At 37.8% G+C, this 17,916-nt stretch overlaps 2 protein-coding genes and 2 non-coding genes across 4 annotated transcripts in view; all 4 read left to right on the forward strand.

Annotated features, from left to right (window-relative positions):
* The window catches only part of atf2 (activating transcription factor 2), a 43,157-nt gene extending 37,214 nt beyond the window's left edge, over positions 1-5,943 (forward strand). The window contains exon 12 of the mRNA XM_088352905.1: positions 5,722-5,943. Coding sequence (XP_088209031.1) covers positions 5,722-5,798 — 77 coding nt within the window. The 3' untranslated portion in view covers positions 5,799-5,943. The remainder of the gene's footprint in view (positions 1-5,721) is intronic.
* A 10,118-nt stretch (positions 5,944-16,061) lies between these two features.
* chn1 (chimerin 1) overlaps positions 16,062-17,916 on the forward strand; it is a 56,393-nt gene continuing 54,538 nt past the window's right edge. Inside the window, exon 1 of the mRNA XM_088352780.1 lies at positions 16,062-16,265. The gene's annotated coding sequence lies outside the window, so the exon portion shown is untranslated. The remainder of the gene's footprint in view (positions 16,266-17,916) is intronic.
* trnar-ucu (transfer RNA arginine (anticodon UCU)) lies at positions 16,706-16,798 on the forward strand. The gene is made up of 2 exons: positions 16,706-16,742; positions 16,763-16,798. It is a non-coding gene; the product is annotated as a tRNA-Arg (tRNA).
* Positions 17,489-17,581, forward strand: trnar-ucu (transfer RNA arginine (anticodon UCU)). Its single transcript has 2 exons — positions 17,489-17,525; positions 17,546-17,581. It is a non-coding gene; the product is annotated as a tRNA-Arg (tRNA).

Consider the following 17,916-nt stretch of genomic DNA (forward strand, 5'->3'; position numbering starts at 1 on the left):
TCATCATTTTTGTTTAGAATTACTTAACATAAGGTTCTTTTCCATTTTATTCCTTTTTTGTTTATTGTATTATTTTTGTATCATTTTAAAGTGTGTCATATATCTTAATATGTGATATAAAGTCATATTTTGCTTATTGTTTTTATCTAAGACATTTACAGAAGGTTGATGTCTACCTATTTTTTTGTATGTTTCATTTATTATTTTAGAGTGCGTCATAAATCTCGATAAACTGAAAGAAAACCATGGTTTGCTTATTTTTTTTTATTCAGAGTATTTTACAGACGGTTCATTTCTACTAAATTTATTTGTATGTTTTATTTATAATTTAAGAGTGGGTCATAAATCTCAATAACTTTTTGTTTCTATGTAGAAAAACTTTGCAGATGGATAATTGATACTTTTTTTCAGTCTTTGTTTGTTTTATGATCGTTTCATTTTAGAATGCGTCATCAATTTCAATAGCATGAAAGAAAATCATGTTTCTCTTATAGTTTTGATTTAGATTTACTTTACAGAAAGTTCCTTTCCCCCTGATATTATTATTTCTTTTTGATTGTTTCATTTGAGAGTGTACCATAACACATACTATGTTTTTCAGATTTTGGTATTATAGATTTATTGAAAAACAATTCAAATATTCTGGGTAAAACAACTACTAGAGGGCGTCCTACAGTTTAGAATCCATGATATATTAGTCACCTTGGTACTAGCACAAACTGTCCAAAAGGTGGCGTTAAAATTCAAGCATACGATTGAACTATCGTCCTTAGCGGCATGGTTTGAAGAAAGAGGGGGAGATCAATGTTTTAACAACCCAAACTGTTCTAGTGGAATTCTAAGTAATTACACTTTGTAGAGAATTGCATTAAGTGCAAAATACGACCCCCAACCCCTCCTCCTAATAACACTTTCAGTTTAATTATAACTTCTCAATGGAAAAAGATCCAAAACCACAAGAATAAATACAGTTTTGAATGCACATAATAAATACATGACTTTGTATCAAGTGTCAAAATTCTGCCTAGCAACAGGGAGCTCCTTGACATGGAATAAGTAGGCCATGCTCGATTAGCTGCTGATCACACAAGGGAGAGTTGTAAACATCACTATGTAGGTCAAAGCATTCACAAATAACATGTTTGCTTATGGAGCTGGCAAACCTTTATGTATACTAAGCCACATGCAAATTACACTGGGTTGCATGAAAACACACACAATGTCAGGGTACCAGACATGAAAGGCATTGAAATCATTATTCCCCAAATTAGGCCTTAATTGGCATTCAAATGTCTTAAATCCAATTTTCTAAAGTCTTAAAAATGTGAACACATTAATAAGATTAGTGGGTCCTTGAAAAGTCTTGAAAGGCATTGAATTCATTATTCCCAAAATAAGGCCTTAATTGGCATTTAAATGTCTTAAATCCGATTTTCGAAAGTCTTAAAAATGTAAACACATTAATAAGATTAGCGGGTCCTTGAAAAGTCTTGAAAGGCATTGAATTCATTATTCCCAAAATAAGGCCTTAATTGGCATTTAAATGTCTTAAATCCGATTTTCGAAAGTCTTAAAAATGTAAACACATTAATAAGATTAGCGGGTCCTTGAAAAGTCTTGAAAGGCATTGAATTCATTATTCCCAAAATAAGGCCTTAATTGGCATTTAAATGTCTTAAATCCAATTTTTGAAAGTGTTAAAAATGTGAACAGATAAATAAGATTAGCTGGTCCTTGAAGAGTCCTGAAAGGCATTGAGATCATTATTCCTAAAATAAGGCTTTAATTGGCATTCAAAATGTTTTAAATCCAATTTTCGAATGTCTTGAAAATAGGAACCCATTAATAAGATTAGCGTGTCCTTGAAAAGTCTTGAAAGTCATTCAATGCATTCTCAAAATAAGGCCTTAATTGGCATTCAAATGTTTTAAATCCAAATTTTGAATGTCTTTAAAATGTGAACGCATAAATAAGATTTGCAGGTTCTTAAAAATGGCTTAAAAAGCATTGAATTCAGGATTCCCGAAAAATTGGCATTAAAATGTCTTAGTTGGTATTCAAATATCTTAAATCCAATTTTCGAAAGTCTTAAAAATAGAAACCCATTAATAAGATTAGACTCTAAGCTACCAACGCTACCGACTCTTCAATGACCCTCTAATCATTAGAGGGTCATTGAAGAGTCTTAAAAGGCATTGAATTCATTATTTCCAAAATAAGGCTTTGATTGGCATTTAAATTTCTTAAATCCAAATTTTGAATGTCTTAAAAATGTGAACGCATAAATAAAATTAGTGAGTCCTTGAAAAGTCTTAAAAGGTATTGAATTCATTATTCCCAAAACAAGGCTTTAATTGGCATTCAAATGTCTTAAATCCCATTTTCGAAAGTCTCAAAAATGTGAACACATTATTAAGATTAGTGGGTCCTTGAAAAGTCTTGAAAGGCATTGAATTTATTATTCCCAAAATAAGGCTTTAATTGAAATGATCTGCATTTTATATAGTGCTTTTCAAGTCAATGACTGCTAAAAGCGCTTTACAATGTGCTCCACATTTCCCAGTAGCGGCCTTGCAGCCATGTAAGGCGCTAACCTGCTTATTGGGGGTATTAGGGGTTCAGTGTCTTACCCAAGGACACTTCGGCATGTAACACGGACGAGCCGGGATTCGAACTCGGATCCCTTGATCCCAAGACTAGCGCTCTACCTCCTGAGCTACTGCCGCCCCATTTAAATGTCTTAAATCCAATTTTTGAAAGTATTAAAAATGTGAACACATAAATAAGATTAGCGGGTCCTTGAAGAGTCTTGAAAGGCATTGAATTCATTATTCCCCAAATAAGGCCTTAATTGGCATTAAAATGTCTTATATCCAAATTTCGAAAGTCTTAAAAATATGAACACATTAATAAGATTAGCAGGTCCTTGAAGAGTCTTGAAAGGCATTGAATTCATTATTCCCAAAATAAGGCTTTAATTGGCATTAAAATGACTTTAATCCAATATTCAAAAGTCTTAAAAATGAGAACACATTAATACGATTTGTCGTTATTTGAACGAAGGATTTAGTAAAAAAGTCATTTTTCATGCATCATGACAAAAATGCTTGGACGCACAGACACACATTGTATTTGTGGCAGCGTGGTATTTCTGTAGTATTTCTGTCTTTGGTATTTTTGTAGTATTACTGTTGTTTTATTTTTGTAGTATTTCCATCATAGAATTGGAGATAAAGAAAGAACAAAGAAAATAATTAAAATAATGTAATAAAAGAGAAAAAATACATTGTATTTGTGGCAGCGGACATGAAGTCTTTATGAAAATGTGGCGCTAGGTAAATGACAAGCAGATTGACGTAAGGCGCTTGGCTTAGGACCAAGAAGTTGTAGGTTCAATTCCCGGCTTCCTGGAGTTAAATGTTGAGGTGTCCTTGGGAAAGACGCGGAATCCATAATGCCTCCCGTATGCAGGTAGTGCCCTTGCAAGGCTGATGCCGCTATCAACGTTTGAGTGTAAAGCACATTGTAAAGCACTTTGGGAGGTCTCCAGTGACTTGAAAAGTGCTGTATATCGTAAAATTCAGACGATAAGCCACGATTTTTGTCACAGGCTTTCAATCCTGCGCCCTATGCGTGCATTTTTTCAAACGGCCACCAGGGGCGCCCGAACATCAAAGGTAAGAGTGAAGAGTGAGACAGGTGGAATATATGTGTAACTTTGTGTTTAGTGCATGAATAAAACTAGCATGAACAGACCCTCATCATTGAAAAGGTGTCAATGGAAAGGGGGGGGGCTAACTGCCATATTGGGAATAGTAATACGAGTCTGTATATTTGTAAACAGAAATAATCAGGCAAAACGAAAACGAACAAGAAGGAATGTCGAACAAAGCAGACATGCTTTTAGGCAGATTTTTTTTTTTAAATCTGACGACATTATCCTGTGTGTTGGAGTAAATATTGTACACCGTTGGATTCTATGGATTGTCCTTGTAACAAAGCCATTTTTGCAGACATTCATAGAAGTTGAAGATGGCCGGGGGACGTTATGGTTAGTTGTGCAGCCTTTAGAGTTTTCGGGTATCTTGTTTCAGACTGATTGTGATGGTTCTATTATGAGTATGTTTTGAAATCATATCCTCAATCCCAAGAGTTTTAGCTTTCCAATGGTATGTGACATGACGCATTTTAATGAGTTGTGACGAGGGTTGGGTAGGTTTACTTTAACTTGATTACTTTCAATTACTTTTGGATTACTCCAATACCAAATAGGCTAATAAAAGACAAAAAAAGCTAAATATGAATAAAATTATCTTCCATACATAAGGCGCACCGGATTATAAGGCGCTACAATGGGAACGTTGAGAAAACAGTCAGATAGTTCAGTCAAACTTATTACCCCCCTTAACATTCCGAAAGCTTGCAAAGAAGCAAATACGTGTCGTAGACACGTGCGGATGCGGTGTCCGTACAATGTCACTCAAATGCATCGTTCCAAATATCATTCGGAAGGTTAAAGTCTTGAGATTCAAGAAATGCCAACCATTCCTTAGTTTCTATTTTCTTTTTCGCTCGCAACTTTACTGTGCTTATGACAATAAACACTTGGAATTGAGTTTAATTGAAAAAAAGACCCATCACAGAAACATCGATATCACTCTGAAACAAGATACTGGGAAAATATATAGCCGGAGTAGCTCACTGAAGTCGATGTGTTCAATAATAATGTGCAACCATGGTCTTCTTATATCCGTGAGTGTAGTAAATCCAGGAGAGTAAAATATTTACAAATACAGTACAGAAAAGTAAAATACTGTTTTCTCTATGCCGTCAACCCAACGTGCTATTCACATTCATCTTTTTCGGCCAATTGCAGGCTTTGTTTTGCCCCTTTAGCCTTTACCTCCGAATAACTTTAGCCAATAGTGATGGATTCAAATGATGATTGACACATTGGTTAGCCAATGAAACGCCGGTATATAAATCCTAGCATACACCGCGGACTACTTTCGCGTTCGGGGGAAAATCTAGTCGGCGGCTGCTTTCATTAGTTGCAAGACTTTGCGACTTAATATTGATCCATATATAAGGCGCACAGTAATATAAAAAAAAATCAAGACTTTTAGGTGCACCTTATAGTGCGGAAAATACGGTAATTGAAAGTAATCCAGTTAAAGTAACCCTACCCAACCCTGCTTGTGACATTGTAAAGATACATATTTGTTATCAAAACTACGGCAGCCCACTGGAAGGCTGTCGGAACGTTAAGGGGTTAAGGAACCATATATTATAGATTTTTATTTTTTAAAACGTACCATAATATATTAAAACTCTTTCTGCATACTGTTTCTCTTTGTAAATATCTGACGTTTCAATGTGGGCTCGTGCTGCTTATAGTCAGGTGCGGCTTATATCTGAACAAAATGTTTTTTTCCTTTAAAGATATGCAGCTTAAAATCAGGCGTACGGTAAATGCGGACAATTTACCATTTGACCCTCAGCGGTGCGCTTGTGCCGAGCTGCACTTTTAATTAGGCGAGGATTAAGGCCAAACTGCCTCATTCACATGACAATGTGTCATAAATAAAAACCGAGCGACACCCTTCTTCTCTGGGCCAAATTAAAAAAAGAAAAAAAAATGGGGCCGCCCGGAATAAAATACATGCCTCAGGCTAACAATGAAGAGATGCTGAGTGCAGCTTTTTTATTCTTCCTCTACAGAACGGGCCTTAACCCCTCCAATCCTGGGAAGGGGGAAGATGAAACAGCTCGATTTACATTTAATTCTGATTATGTAAATACGCTGTTAGTGTCCCAAAGCTAACAGGAACAAGCTGCTCGCACCAGCCATTCAAGATGGCTTCTATTGTGATGCAAATAATGTGCGAAGAGGATTTTCCAATGTGGCCGTTACATGCATTCAGTTGGGGGAAAACACAATTCACTAAGAGGGACTGCCCTTTTCCTTGTGCATTTCAATTAATAAATGTGTTTTTTTTACATCAGTGAAATCATTACACTTGAGTGAGTTCAGGTATATCTATATACCGGAGCCATATCCCCCTTAGTGAAAGAATACACTAACATTCTTAACTTTTTCTGGCATGGGATTCCCAGCCCCCTCGCGCACCAACTTATGTGTCGCAACACCTGGGTGCTTCGTGGATTATTATTGGGCTCGAGAAACGGCTGAGGCGACGTCGGGGCTGAAGCAAGAAAGGTGCTGCTGGTCTGGCCTACTGCTACGGCTAAGCTACATAGAAAGCCTCACAAGCTACCAACGCGGAGTCTATATTTCACCAGCGGCATATCCATTACCTAGGAAATGGATGACCTGGAGCCACAACTCATGGGGATCCCCTTTTGTCTGAACTTTTGCATTTTAATCATCGGTTCGATCCGAGGACACCCGAGGCTAGCGTGCAACTAGCCAACTGCTCTCTAAATTGCCTTCTTAAGCTGAAAGGAGAGGCCCTCCAATTTTGCTTTACTTTCGTATAGTAACAATAAAATCATTCATTGAACTGCATTTGTGTGTTGTGTGTTATTATATGTAGATCTATGATTGTTATTTGGTACAATCCTATACTCTCAGTCGGTAGTGACATCATCTAGAGGTAGGTTTGCCCCTTGGGGGCTTTCATAAGGATGTGACTCTACTTTTAATGGGTGGTTCTGGTCCACATTGATCGCAAAAACCGAGGAATCTCTGTATTTTGATTCAACTTTGAGGGCGAAATGATATTCCGATGTCTCGCCGCGTGATCTTTTACGGAACCAGACCGAGTTTTCGGACTTTGAAGAAGCAATGCAGTTGAGGACATTTATTCCAAAGTTTCAAAAAAAAAATAAAGCAGAATAAAAGAAAAACGGAATGCACTCCGGACCGATCGATCAGGGAAGAAACATTCTGATCCAAATGAAAACCAAACTGTTAATTAATCATTCGGCATATTTGATTATTTGTCAAATAACCGATTGGTTTGCTGCTCCTCTATTTCAAATTCCTCATAAAAGCCAGTCTGCTATCCGTGAAGTCATCATATATGCACAAAGAATAATCTAGTAAATGTGTTTTCCCCCTCGAAATTTGCTGGATTTTCCAAGCCCATGTGGTGCCCCTGCCCGGGTATCTCCGGCGGGCACAACCTCCTCCCCGTGAAATCCTCCCCCGAGATTTGTCCTTTCAAAGAGGCTCCAGGAGGTCTCCTCCATTAGTGCTCGCATTAGTATTCATGCCAGCCCCCGTTTGCTCTCGTCTCGTCTAGTGCTGCGTTTGCACATTGTCTTCCTCTCGCGTGCAATGCACTGCCGCGCTTGACAAATTGACACTTGGCACACACGGGACCTGACCACGACACCATGACGGACGGTAGTAAACTGTCGTAAACAGTGGACGAGGCCAGTAGACAGAAGAAACAACAAAAAAAGCTTTACTATTGAACACCATTGGCAATGAATAGTCAAACGAATATTGTGCAACTGTCTGAAAGCACAAAGGGCGCTATTTATTGAAACTGAGGATAGCATTAGCAACGCTAACTACCGAGCGATACAGTCCTCTTGACGTATTTACACATCTAACCAAACTGTTCAGTCTGCCTGACCTCAGTCCACACGTTTTGTACCACAATATTGTAAATGGAGTATCCCCATACAGCGGTGCTGATCTAAAAGCTTATAAAAGTCTGGATGCGTACGAGTTTTTTGTACGTGTTTCTGCACTTCATTTTTCCGACAAATGCACCCCTGGTGTGAGATGTCCCCCGCACCCAAACGTTACTGAAACGACTTTGTATCTTAATTTTGGGGGAATGTAATAGAACAGAAAGGCATTTCCACCTTGCATGGAAATCACTCCAGAGCGTGTTGAAAATATTTACTTCGACGAAATGACGTGTAAACTTCTGAACGTTCGCATCCTGTTTTATCCCTTAATAATTTGGCAGTTTTCATCTAAGTTGTAAGCTTAAAGGTATAGCACATAACAGTTTTCAATATATGTGATATTCGGAAGATTGCTGTTTTGAATCGCTGGTTATTCGCAATAAAAGCAGCTTATTTACATTAACATTAGCCTCTAACATTAGCTAGCTAGCACTAGCACAAGGTGTGAAGAAATGCAATAGTAAAGTAAATAGATAGATAGACGGACGGACGGACGGACGGACGGACGGCCAGACAGACAGACAGACAGACAGACAGACAGACAGACAGACAGACAGACAGACAGACAGATAGATAGATAGATAGATAGATAGATAGATAGATAGATAGATAGATAGATAGATAGATAGATAGATAGATAGATAGATAGATAGATACTTTATTCATCCCCATAGGGAAATTCAGCCTCTAGAGAGCAGTGTTGGTGTCAAGAATTTCAAGCATCTACAAGCACTTCACCAAAGATTCAAGCACTTTTCAATCCTTGAGAGTTCAAAGAGCCTTTTTAACTGCAACTACCTGCTTTAACCTTTCTTTAATAATCAATGTACCGGCGCTGGAGCGCATTAGACTGGTGGAAAAGAGGCTGAGGGGATGGGGGGAGGAGAGGGATTTCATATGCGTGCTCACAGTTTACTTTTATTCTAGGAAGGAAATGGTGAAAGTAAGAAAACTCTTTTAAATACAGTCCAAATGCCAACCCAAACCCCCCAAAAGATGAAATAAGATTAGTTAATTGGAGCGCATCTAAGAGAGACACGTCCATGCACGCACCTTACGAGCAACTTGACAGAGACTGCAATGATGATTTCAGCCAGAAGATGGCGTCAGTTAGTAGAATATTTTGAAGTTACAAACACCACCTTTAACCAAGAAAACATGAGAGAAAAACAATAATAACAAGTTACAACAAGTTCTTCATGTGGATGCATCTATTTTTGCTCTTTTTAGTCTTATTTTTCTGAATCGACTGTAACTTTTCCCTAAAGTTCCTTTATTTTTTACGGAACACACTGATCAAAATTCACTTTCACCTCCCAATTAAAATTAAAAAGAAAATAGATGTTAAATAAGAAGGATATGATCTTTGCAAATAAAATATTCTTATTTGGTTGAAAGATATTCATTTTTCATATTGGACTTCATCCACATGATTTTACCTAAAAGAAAAACCTAAAAATGAGAAAAATAGTACTGGATGGTTACGACCTGCCATAATGAGCATATTCCTATTAAGCTTTTTAATGGAAAACACCTCTTGCCCTGTCGCGCCTCGTCCGCCTTCATATTGGGCGTATAAAACGTAACGATACCCTTTGCAGATGCAGTAAAACGTTCCATGACATTGAGCACGTTACAATGTCAAGCGTGGCCCCGCCCCCCTCTCTGGTCCCGATGCCCCGCCCTCTTTCCTCCCTCCCACGCATCTACCAGTGATTGTGTCACTGTCTCTTATAATCGTTCTCGAGAGTACTCTACCTGTGTTGTGACCGGTAGCGATACTAAGTACCAGTAACTGGTACCAAATTAGCAGTCATTTTTTGGGATATAAAAACCACTATATCGCAATGCAGTATTTTTACTTACATTTAAAATAATTTAATGGTGACAAGATTGCAGACTCTATTTATATAGATACTTGTATTGTCCACCATCATGAGTACGGATCAAAAAGGCTAGTTAGTAGTCCGATCCCAATTTCTCACCCATCCGAAATAATATGCCGTACTGAAAAAAAAAAGAAATACCCAATTTTTTAGATAATTTTACCACCTTTAATATATAAATATACTAAGGCCTAAATATAGTGAATGATGAATACTCAGGAATTGAGTCTAGATATTGTTTAAAAAACAGTGATATTGTCTATTCCTAATTTTAGGAATAATTTTCGTTATCTAATATGCTAAATTAATTACTTTACATATACTATTAAAAGAAAAAAATAAGGCAAGAAAAATTGATTAAAATACCGTAACTGAAGAAATAAATCGTTAAGAGAAAAAACTTTATAAATATACTTTTCAATTATTCTAAAAATTACTTCTGATATTAAAGTAAGTATTATAAAGATTTCACTTTAAAAAAATTGTGAGTTCTGTATTTTGATTAATACCTTCTGTTCTCTCTCCCTCACTCTCTGTCTGTATTATTATTATTATTATTATTTTATAATCTTTTTCATCCCTCTCCAAGCTGTTTTTGGGGTAGGGGTAAGCTCCCTTGTATGAAACAGATAGTCCTGGTTTCCATGGTTACCAGTAGCAGGAGAAGACTCAGACTTAGATACAGCTTCATCACCAGGTGGCTGTTAATTTTCTGTGTAAAGCGCCATCCTGAACTCCAGAAATTAACCAACCAACCAACCAACCAACCAACCAACCAACCACAACCAACCAACTAAGCAACCGACCACCCAACAAACCGAACAACCACAACCAACCAAATAAACAACCAACCAAATAAACAACCAACCAACCAACTACATCCAACCAACCAACCAACCACAACCATCAACCAATCATCCAAGCAATTTAACCAATTTAACCAACCACAACCACCAAACAACCAACCACAACCAACCAACAACAACCACCACCCAACCAATTTAACCGACCAAACAACCAACCAACCACAACCAACCAACCAAACAACCAATCAACCACAACCAGCCAGACAACTAACCACAACCAACCAGACAACTAACCAACCAAAGAAACAACCAATCAACTAACCACAACCAACCAACCAACCAACCAACCACATCCAACCAACCAACCACAACCACCAACCAATCAACCAACCAATTTAACCAACCACCAACAAACCAACCAACCAAACAACCAAAAAACCAAACAACCAACCAAACAAACAACCACAAACAACCACAAACAACCACAAACACAACCAGCCACAAGCACCAACCAACCAACCAACCAACTAACCAAACAACCAACCAACCAACCAACCAACCAACCAACCAGCCAATACCACCAAACAACCAACCGTGCAACCGAGCAATCAATACAGAATACAATTTTGTAATAAAATTCTAGTTTGTTTCCCATTCACTGTAGTTTTGGAATTGTCCGGCTGTACCAAAATATCTCACCAGCAAGTTTATACATGCCAATAAATCCCAATACATCTAATTTCTTTATCAGACACCCTCCACTGAAATATACTCTGCATTTATTGACTGAGTCCCTTGAAATAAACATGAAAAATGTGTCAGAGGATGAGCGCAGTTTCCCGCAATTAGTTCAGTCTGCTTAAACTCGTTTTTCTTCCCCCCGTGCGAGCCCAGTTCATTTCAGGGGATTACAAGGCCCGCTAAACTGGGATTCCCCCATTAAATGTCCCAGTGGAGCGTGCCAGGGACATCCATTATGAAGCTGACCCGGAGACAAAACAGTCGGACGGCTGGATGCTTTTAAGGGGCAGCGCTATGCTAGCTGCTCCCATAAAGTTGGTATTTACGGCCAAAGCGACGTGGTGGGGATGGGCATTGGGGCTTTTTGGGTCGCCGGAAGGGTTGGGAGGGTCACTTTAAAAATGTAATCCCATACAGTTACTAGTTACCTGTTGAAAAAATGTAATCCTAATACTATAGTATCAAATGAATGTAACTTGATTACTTTAGATTACTTTTGGACTACTCCATTATCAAATATACTAATAAAAGAAATAACAAACAATATGAACAAAATTACAAAATTGAGGTTAAGATAAATGAACAGTGTAACCTTGACAAAGAATTGGAGGAAACCAAGATCAGGTACGTACAGTAGCTTGGGAACCTATTTGGGCCCCTTGAACTTTGTGACCTTTTGCCACATTTCAGACTTCAAACATAAAGATAGAAAACTTAAATTTCTTGTGAAGCATCAACAATAAGTGGGACACAATCATGAAATGGAACACACTTTATTGTATATTTCAACAACAACAAAAAAAAAAAAAAGTGGGTGTGCAAATGGTTCAGCCCCATTGAGTTTATACTTTGTAGTGCCACCTTTTGCTGCGATTACAGCTGCAAGTCGCTTGAAGTATGTCTCGAACAGTTTTGCACATCGAAAAACTGATATTTTTGCCCATTACTCCTTTCAAAACAGCTCGAGCTCAGTGAATCTGGATGGAAAGCGTTTGTGAACAGGAGTTTTCAGTTCTTTCCACCGATTCTCAATTGGATTGAGGTCTGGACTTTGACTTGGCCATTCTAACACCTTGATGTGTTTTTTGGGGGAACCATTCTATTGTAGCTTTTGCTTTATGTTTTGGATCATTGTCTTGTTGGAAGACAAATCTCCACCACAGTCTCTGGTCTTTTGCGGACTCCATCAGGTTTTCTTCCAGAATGGTCCTGTTTTTGGCTCTATCCATCAATTTTAACCATCTTCCCTGTCCCTGCTGAAGAAAAGCAGGCCCAAACCATGATGCTACCACCACCATGTTTGACTGTGAGGATGATGTGTTGAGGGTGATGAGCTGTGCTGCTTTTACGCCAAACATAACGTCTTGCATTGTTGCCAAAAAGTTCGATTTTGGTCTCATTTGACCAGAGCACCTTCTTCCACATGTTTGGTGTGTCTCCCAGGTGGCTTGTGGCAAAGTTTAAATGACACTTTTTATGGATATCTTTAAGAAATGGCTTCCTTCTTGCCACTCTTCCATAAAGGCCAGATTTGTGGAGTATACGACTGATTGTTGTCCTATGGACAGATTCTCCCACCTCAGCTGTGGACCTCTGCAGTTCATACAGAGTGATCATGGGCCTCTTGGCTGCATCTCTGATCAGTTTTCCCCTTGTATGAGCTGAAACTTTAGGGGGATGGCCCGATCTTGGGAGATTTGCAGTGGTCTGAGACGCCTTACATTTCAATTTATTGCCTGCACAGTGCTCCTTGGGATGTTTAAAGCTCTGGAAATTTGTCTCACAAACAGACATTGGATAAGGTGGCCGTTTGAACAGATGGCACACGCTGTGTGTAAACCTAATCTCTCTCTCTCGCGTGTCAGCGATTGAAATTATGGCATAATTCATCTACAGGTATACAAAATAAAGTTTTGAATAAAACTCTAATCCCGCCAAGTATTCCTCATTTCCTCTTTATTTTGATTCAGTCTTTTTATTCTGTAACTGTAACAAAATACAACTACAGTTTTTTATACACCCTGATTACGCCGCTGCAAGAGATCTGTTACTCCCCAAACCTTGAACGCCAGGTAGGGGGTAAAAAGACCTGGCATGCCGCCAGGCTTATGAAGCACTAAGGGAAACCCTCAGAATATGGAAACTGTCAAGAAAACTTCCCTGCTGCCGTTAAAAAAATATCTAATTAACATAGAATAATTACACTGAGCAGTCAGTGGATTCCTATGACGATTTCTTAATCATTTTTCAGCCTTGGGTATCGAGATTTACGTTCTAGGGATTTCTGCATTTACATAGATAATTTCATGGAGATTTGATTCCTTCCTTGGAGGAACAGATGATTTTGTGATTTATTTTTTATGGGGGCATTCATTAATCATACGTTATATACATTACATTTGATAAATCGAGATTTGCGGGCAAAATAAGAGAAATATGTTGAAGTATGTTGTCCTTTTTTATTCCACTTGCAGTTCATTTCTTTGTTCTAAAAAATCTGATAAGTCTATTCAGTTTTTAATGTTGAACACCTGCAAAGTTTCAGTTTCGTCTTTTTTTTAAGTTTCAGTTTGGTTTATTTCAAAAGGGACAAGTATGCGTTATCAACTCATGTCACATACTATACGATTTTATCCAAGGCTAATCCTCAATGTCTGTCCCCAGAAGGGCTCTTACAGAAAAAAAAAATCATAAAATACATAATATTATAAAACAGCACAATTGCAAAGGCTACAAGTGGTCACATATCTAAAAAGTTCTAAAGTTTATGTTTAAAGGACCCCGTTTGACTCTTCCTTCAGTTCACCAGGTAAAGTCAGTTCAAGTCATGTTAATTTGTATAGCCCTTAATCACAAGAAGTTTCAAAGGGCTGTACAGACTACCGTACATAATATTATGACACTATCCCCTGATCTAAGACCTACATGAGGGCATTGGAAAACTCAAAACCTCAACATGAGGTAAATGAAGAAAGGAGATTGCATAGGTTGCCACATTGTTATTATGACTATTATACCTAACTGTTGTTCGTTGTTTTGACTATTATGCACTATAATTGTCACAGCCAATCATGACGCTGTCTTTTAATACCTATGGGCAGAATAGGGCAGATCTGCTTTGGTAACCTGGGAGGTTTAATAAAAAGAAATGGCTCAAGATAAGGTTTTTAAAACAGGTTGGAATTTCTTATCTGAGGGTTGGGTCCTGCCTCTCCTGTTCTCCTTGCAAATTCAAAATACATTAATAAGGATACATTTTGTAAGGGAATTGCAGAGGGTGTGAAATTAAAAAGTTTAGTGGATTTATATTATCTTATAAAATTAAATTAATGCAATACATTACAGGCCATATTTCTCATCAGTAAAAGTGTTTTTTTCAATGAACTGTGAAAAACAAATGAGCTAAAAAAGAGTTTAAATGATCTGCTGTGTGAGATTGTTTTTGCTCATAATTTCCCTTATTCTATTTTTTTTTAATATAAAAAATAATATTTACAAATATTTCTAGATAAACTATATAATAGTATAATAACCAACAAAAATAATACCTAAAAATATATATTCTTTTGTTTTAATTCTGCTAGAATGATACATTGAAAACATGACAAAATGTGAAAAATAATATCTAACACTATTTTAATTCTTATTTTTCGCATTTTCAAAAATCTTTGATAATATAATAACATACAAAATAACACCCAAAATATTTGAATTATTTTTTTCTTTTAATATTGTTAAAAAAAACACCTGAAACTATTTTAATTCCTATTTTTCTTATTTTAAAAAAATGTATTTGCTCCTATTTTCTTTTGATTTTCTTTAAGCAATATTCCTAAAACATGGTTAAAATGTGAAAAATAATACTTGAAAGTATTTAAATTTTTATTTAATTTGGGGGGCTAATGACTACAGGAAGTGGTGCCCCTGAGACCCTATTGGTTAAAAGATATATAAAATTTACCCACAAAAATGATTGAAAATATAGTAGAACAATAAAAACAATAAAACAAATGTAATATCATTAGTTATTTATTTTGTAATAAAAAAACTGTTTAAAATGTGATCATTTTTGGTACAATCAAAAAAAACTTTATTAGAAAAATATGGTAATTCTAAAAATTCAAAAAATTTTCATTCCTATTTTTATTTTACGTCAAAAATTTGTTAAAAATATTGTAAACTGTGTAAAATAAAACCTAAAACGTTTTTTATTCTTATTTTCCCGTTTTTACGAGTAAAAATTATTGAAAATACTGCACTTTGTATAGGATTTTTTTATACGATTTGACTGTAATTTTCAATAAAGCAAGATATATTTGTTATGCCATACAATGAAGAAAAAGTTATTTTGGATTTAGATCCTTTGCAATGACGTCTGGTCAGTTCTCTCGATGCCGGCTCATGATAACTATTGATTCCTGCAGACACTCGGTTTCATGTTGTCTCTTTTTATGACATGTCCCTGAAAACAAAAAATCGTATTAGCTTCCAGTTACAGGTCACATCTACAATGGCAATTCCATCTTTCCCAGGACTAAAAAGCAATATGAAGGGATTAGGGGGCCTTTATCTGTATTCTTTCCCAAGCAAGTCATAAAGCTACCCTGACAGACGCCGCCTGGTTCTGTTTACTGTGCATCGTTGCACTCTAGTCAGCGCTATTAAGTCCTGCAGCAAATAACATTCTCGTTGCAGTTTGAGTGATGCCATTCCACTTTTCTTTGCGAAAGATGCTCCCGGATAGCCACGCTCACAGTTACTCTATTTTTCTTTATCTGTGGATGTTAGATAACTGACCATTGCTGAGCCATTACGAGTTTGTGAATTTGTTTGAGGCGACGCCATTAAAGCAAGTTTGGTGTGTTAAAGTGGACAATGAGCCGGAGGCAAGAAGCTAGCTTGTATTTGCTTTTTCCGGGCTTGGAAAAAAGTGGCACAGGCGAGGGTGCTTGAGAGGGCGGGAAGCGATGTTGCAGTGTCTTTTACTAAAGATTTACTGACGCTATGTGATTGGGACAAGATATCCTAGAAAAAAATGTAAGGTTTAAGGAAAAGGTCCAATAGTGCTTAACTGGGAGCCATGCAGAACCCAGGTGGATTGGACTATGTCGACATTGAATCTACTCTTGATTATCTGTGGTGGAATGGATATTCCCTCTAACAGGTAAGTGAGGTTGATCAGATGATGTGGGGTCAAGGCATATCATAGAAGAAGAAGAATGACAAATAGACCTCCTGCAATTTAACAGATATTTCTTCAAACCCCCAAAAAAATTATTCTGGTGAGTCCCACTGGGTCAAATACTAAACACCAATAGAGAAAGGGGTGAACTCACCTGCTTGGACTACAGATGATCTAACCAATCAGACCAGCGTCATCTGCTTGGGGGCACCAATGTCGACCACTACAACACCAGTGCTGGAAACTGCAGTAAACACAAGTTCAGACCTGATTCCAAAGACGAAAGGCCAAACTCCACAGAACTGCCCTGACATATTAGTGTATAAATGAACCAGGATCAAATTGCGATAGCTATGAATTTGACGCAACCATGACAGATGCCACGTAGAATGGACCCAGGGCACACCCGTAAATTTGTCAGTGGTTCTGTGGTGCAATGGATAGCGCATTGGACTTCTAGGAAATACAAAACTGTAGTAATTCAAAGGTTGTGGGTTCGAGTCCCACCAGAGTCGTATAGTTTGTATTGTCAGAGGTAGAATGTAGAGACCTCTTGCACTACAACATTTTTACTTCTACACCCCCAAAGAAAGTCTTCTGGTGATCCACAAGCGGGGCAAATACTAAACTCTGATACAGAAAGTCTGTGCTAGTATATGCTGATTACGGAGAACCTATGTACGTTCACAAAAAAGAGAAAACTACAAACTACAGCATGAATTTAACAGAATTGACCAGTGTCACCCTGGAACCAGACCCAGATCAACTGTTTATATGGCAGTTATGCTACCACTACACGAGAAACACCTAAACCAGTGGTAAACTCAACTGCTTGGACTACTGATAATCTAACCAACCAGACCAGGTTCATCTGCTTGGGGGCACCTATGTCGACCACTACACCACCAGTGCTGGAAGAACCATTAAACACAATTTTCAAACCTGTTTCCAAAGACAAAAGGCCAAATTCCACAGAACTGCCCTGATGTATAAGCTTATAAATGAACCAGAATCAAACTTCGATAGCCATGAATTTGACGCAAGTCAACTGCTTGGTCGACAGATATGCTAACCACAACATCACAAAAGCTGTAGCAACACACGGTCCACAGAATTTTGACCGGGAACCATGACAGACGCCACGTTGATTGTTGGACTGTTATGACCAGAATTAGGACCCAGGGCAGGCCCTTGTAACTATCACCGGCTCTGTGGTGCAATGGACAGTGCATTGGACTTCTAAGAAATACAAAACTGTAGTAATTCAAAGGTTGTGGGTTCGAGTCCCACCAGAGTCGTATAGTTTGTATTGTCAGATGTAGAATGTAGAGACCTCTTGCATTACAAGATTTTTACTTATTCACCCCTAAAGAAAGTCTTCTGGTGATCCACAAGCGGGGCAAATACTAAACTCTGATACACAAAGTCTGTGCTAGTATATGAAATGAAATGAAATGATCTGCATTTCTATAGCGCTTTTCAAGTCAATGACTTCCCAAAGCGCTTTACAATGTGCTTCACATTTCCCAATAGCGGCCGTGCAGCCATGTAAGGCGCTAACCTGCTTATTGGGGGTCTTAGGGGTTCAGTGTCTTACCCAAGGACACTTCGGCATGTAACACGGACAAGCCGG

This window comes from Urocampus carinirostris, chromosome 14, assembly GCF_059441175.1.
Source record: "Urocampus carinirostris isolate Australia breed hairy pipefish chromosome 14, RoL_Ucar_1.0, whole genome shotgun sequence".
NCBI lineage: Eukaryota > Metazoa > Chordata > Actinopteri > Syngnathiformes > Syngnathidae > Urocampus > Urocampus carinirostris.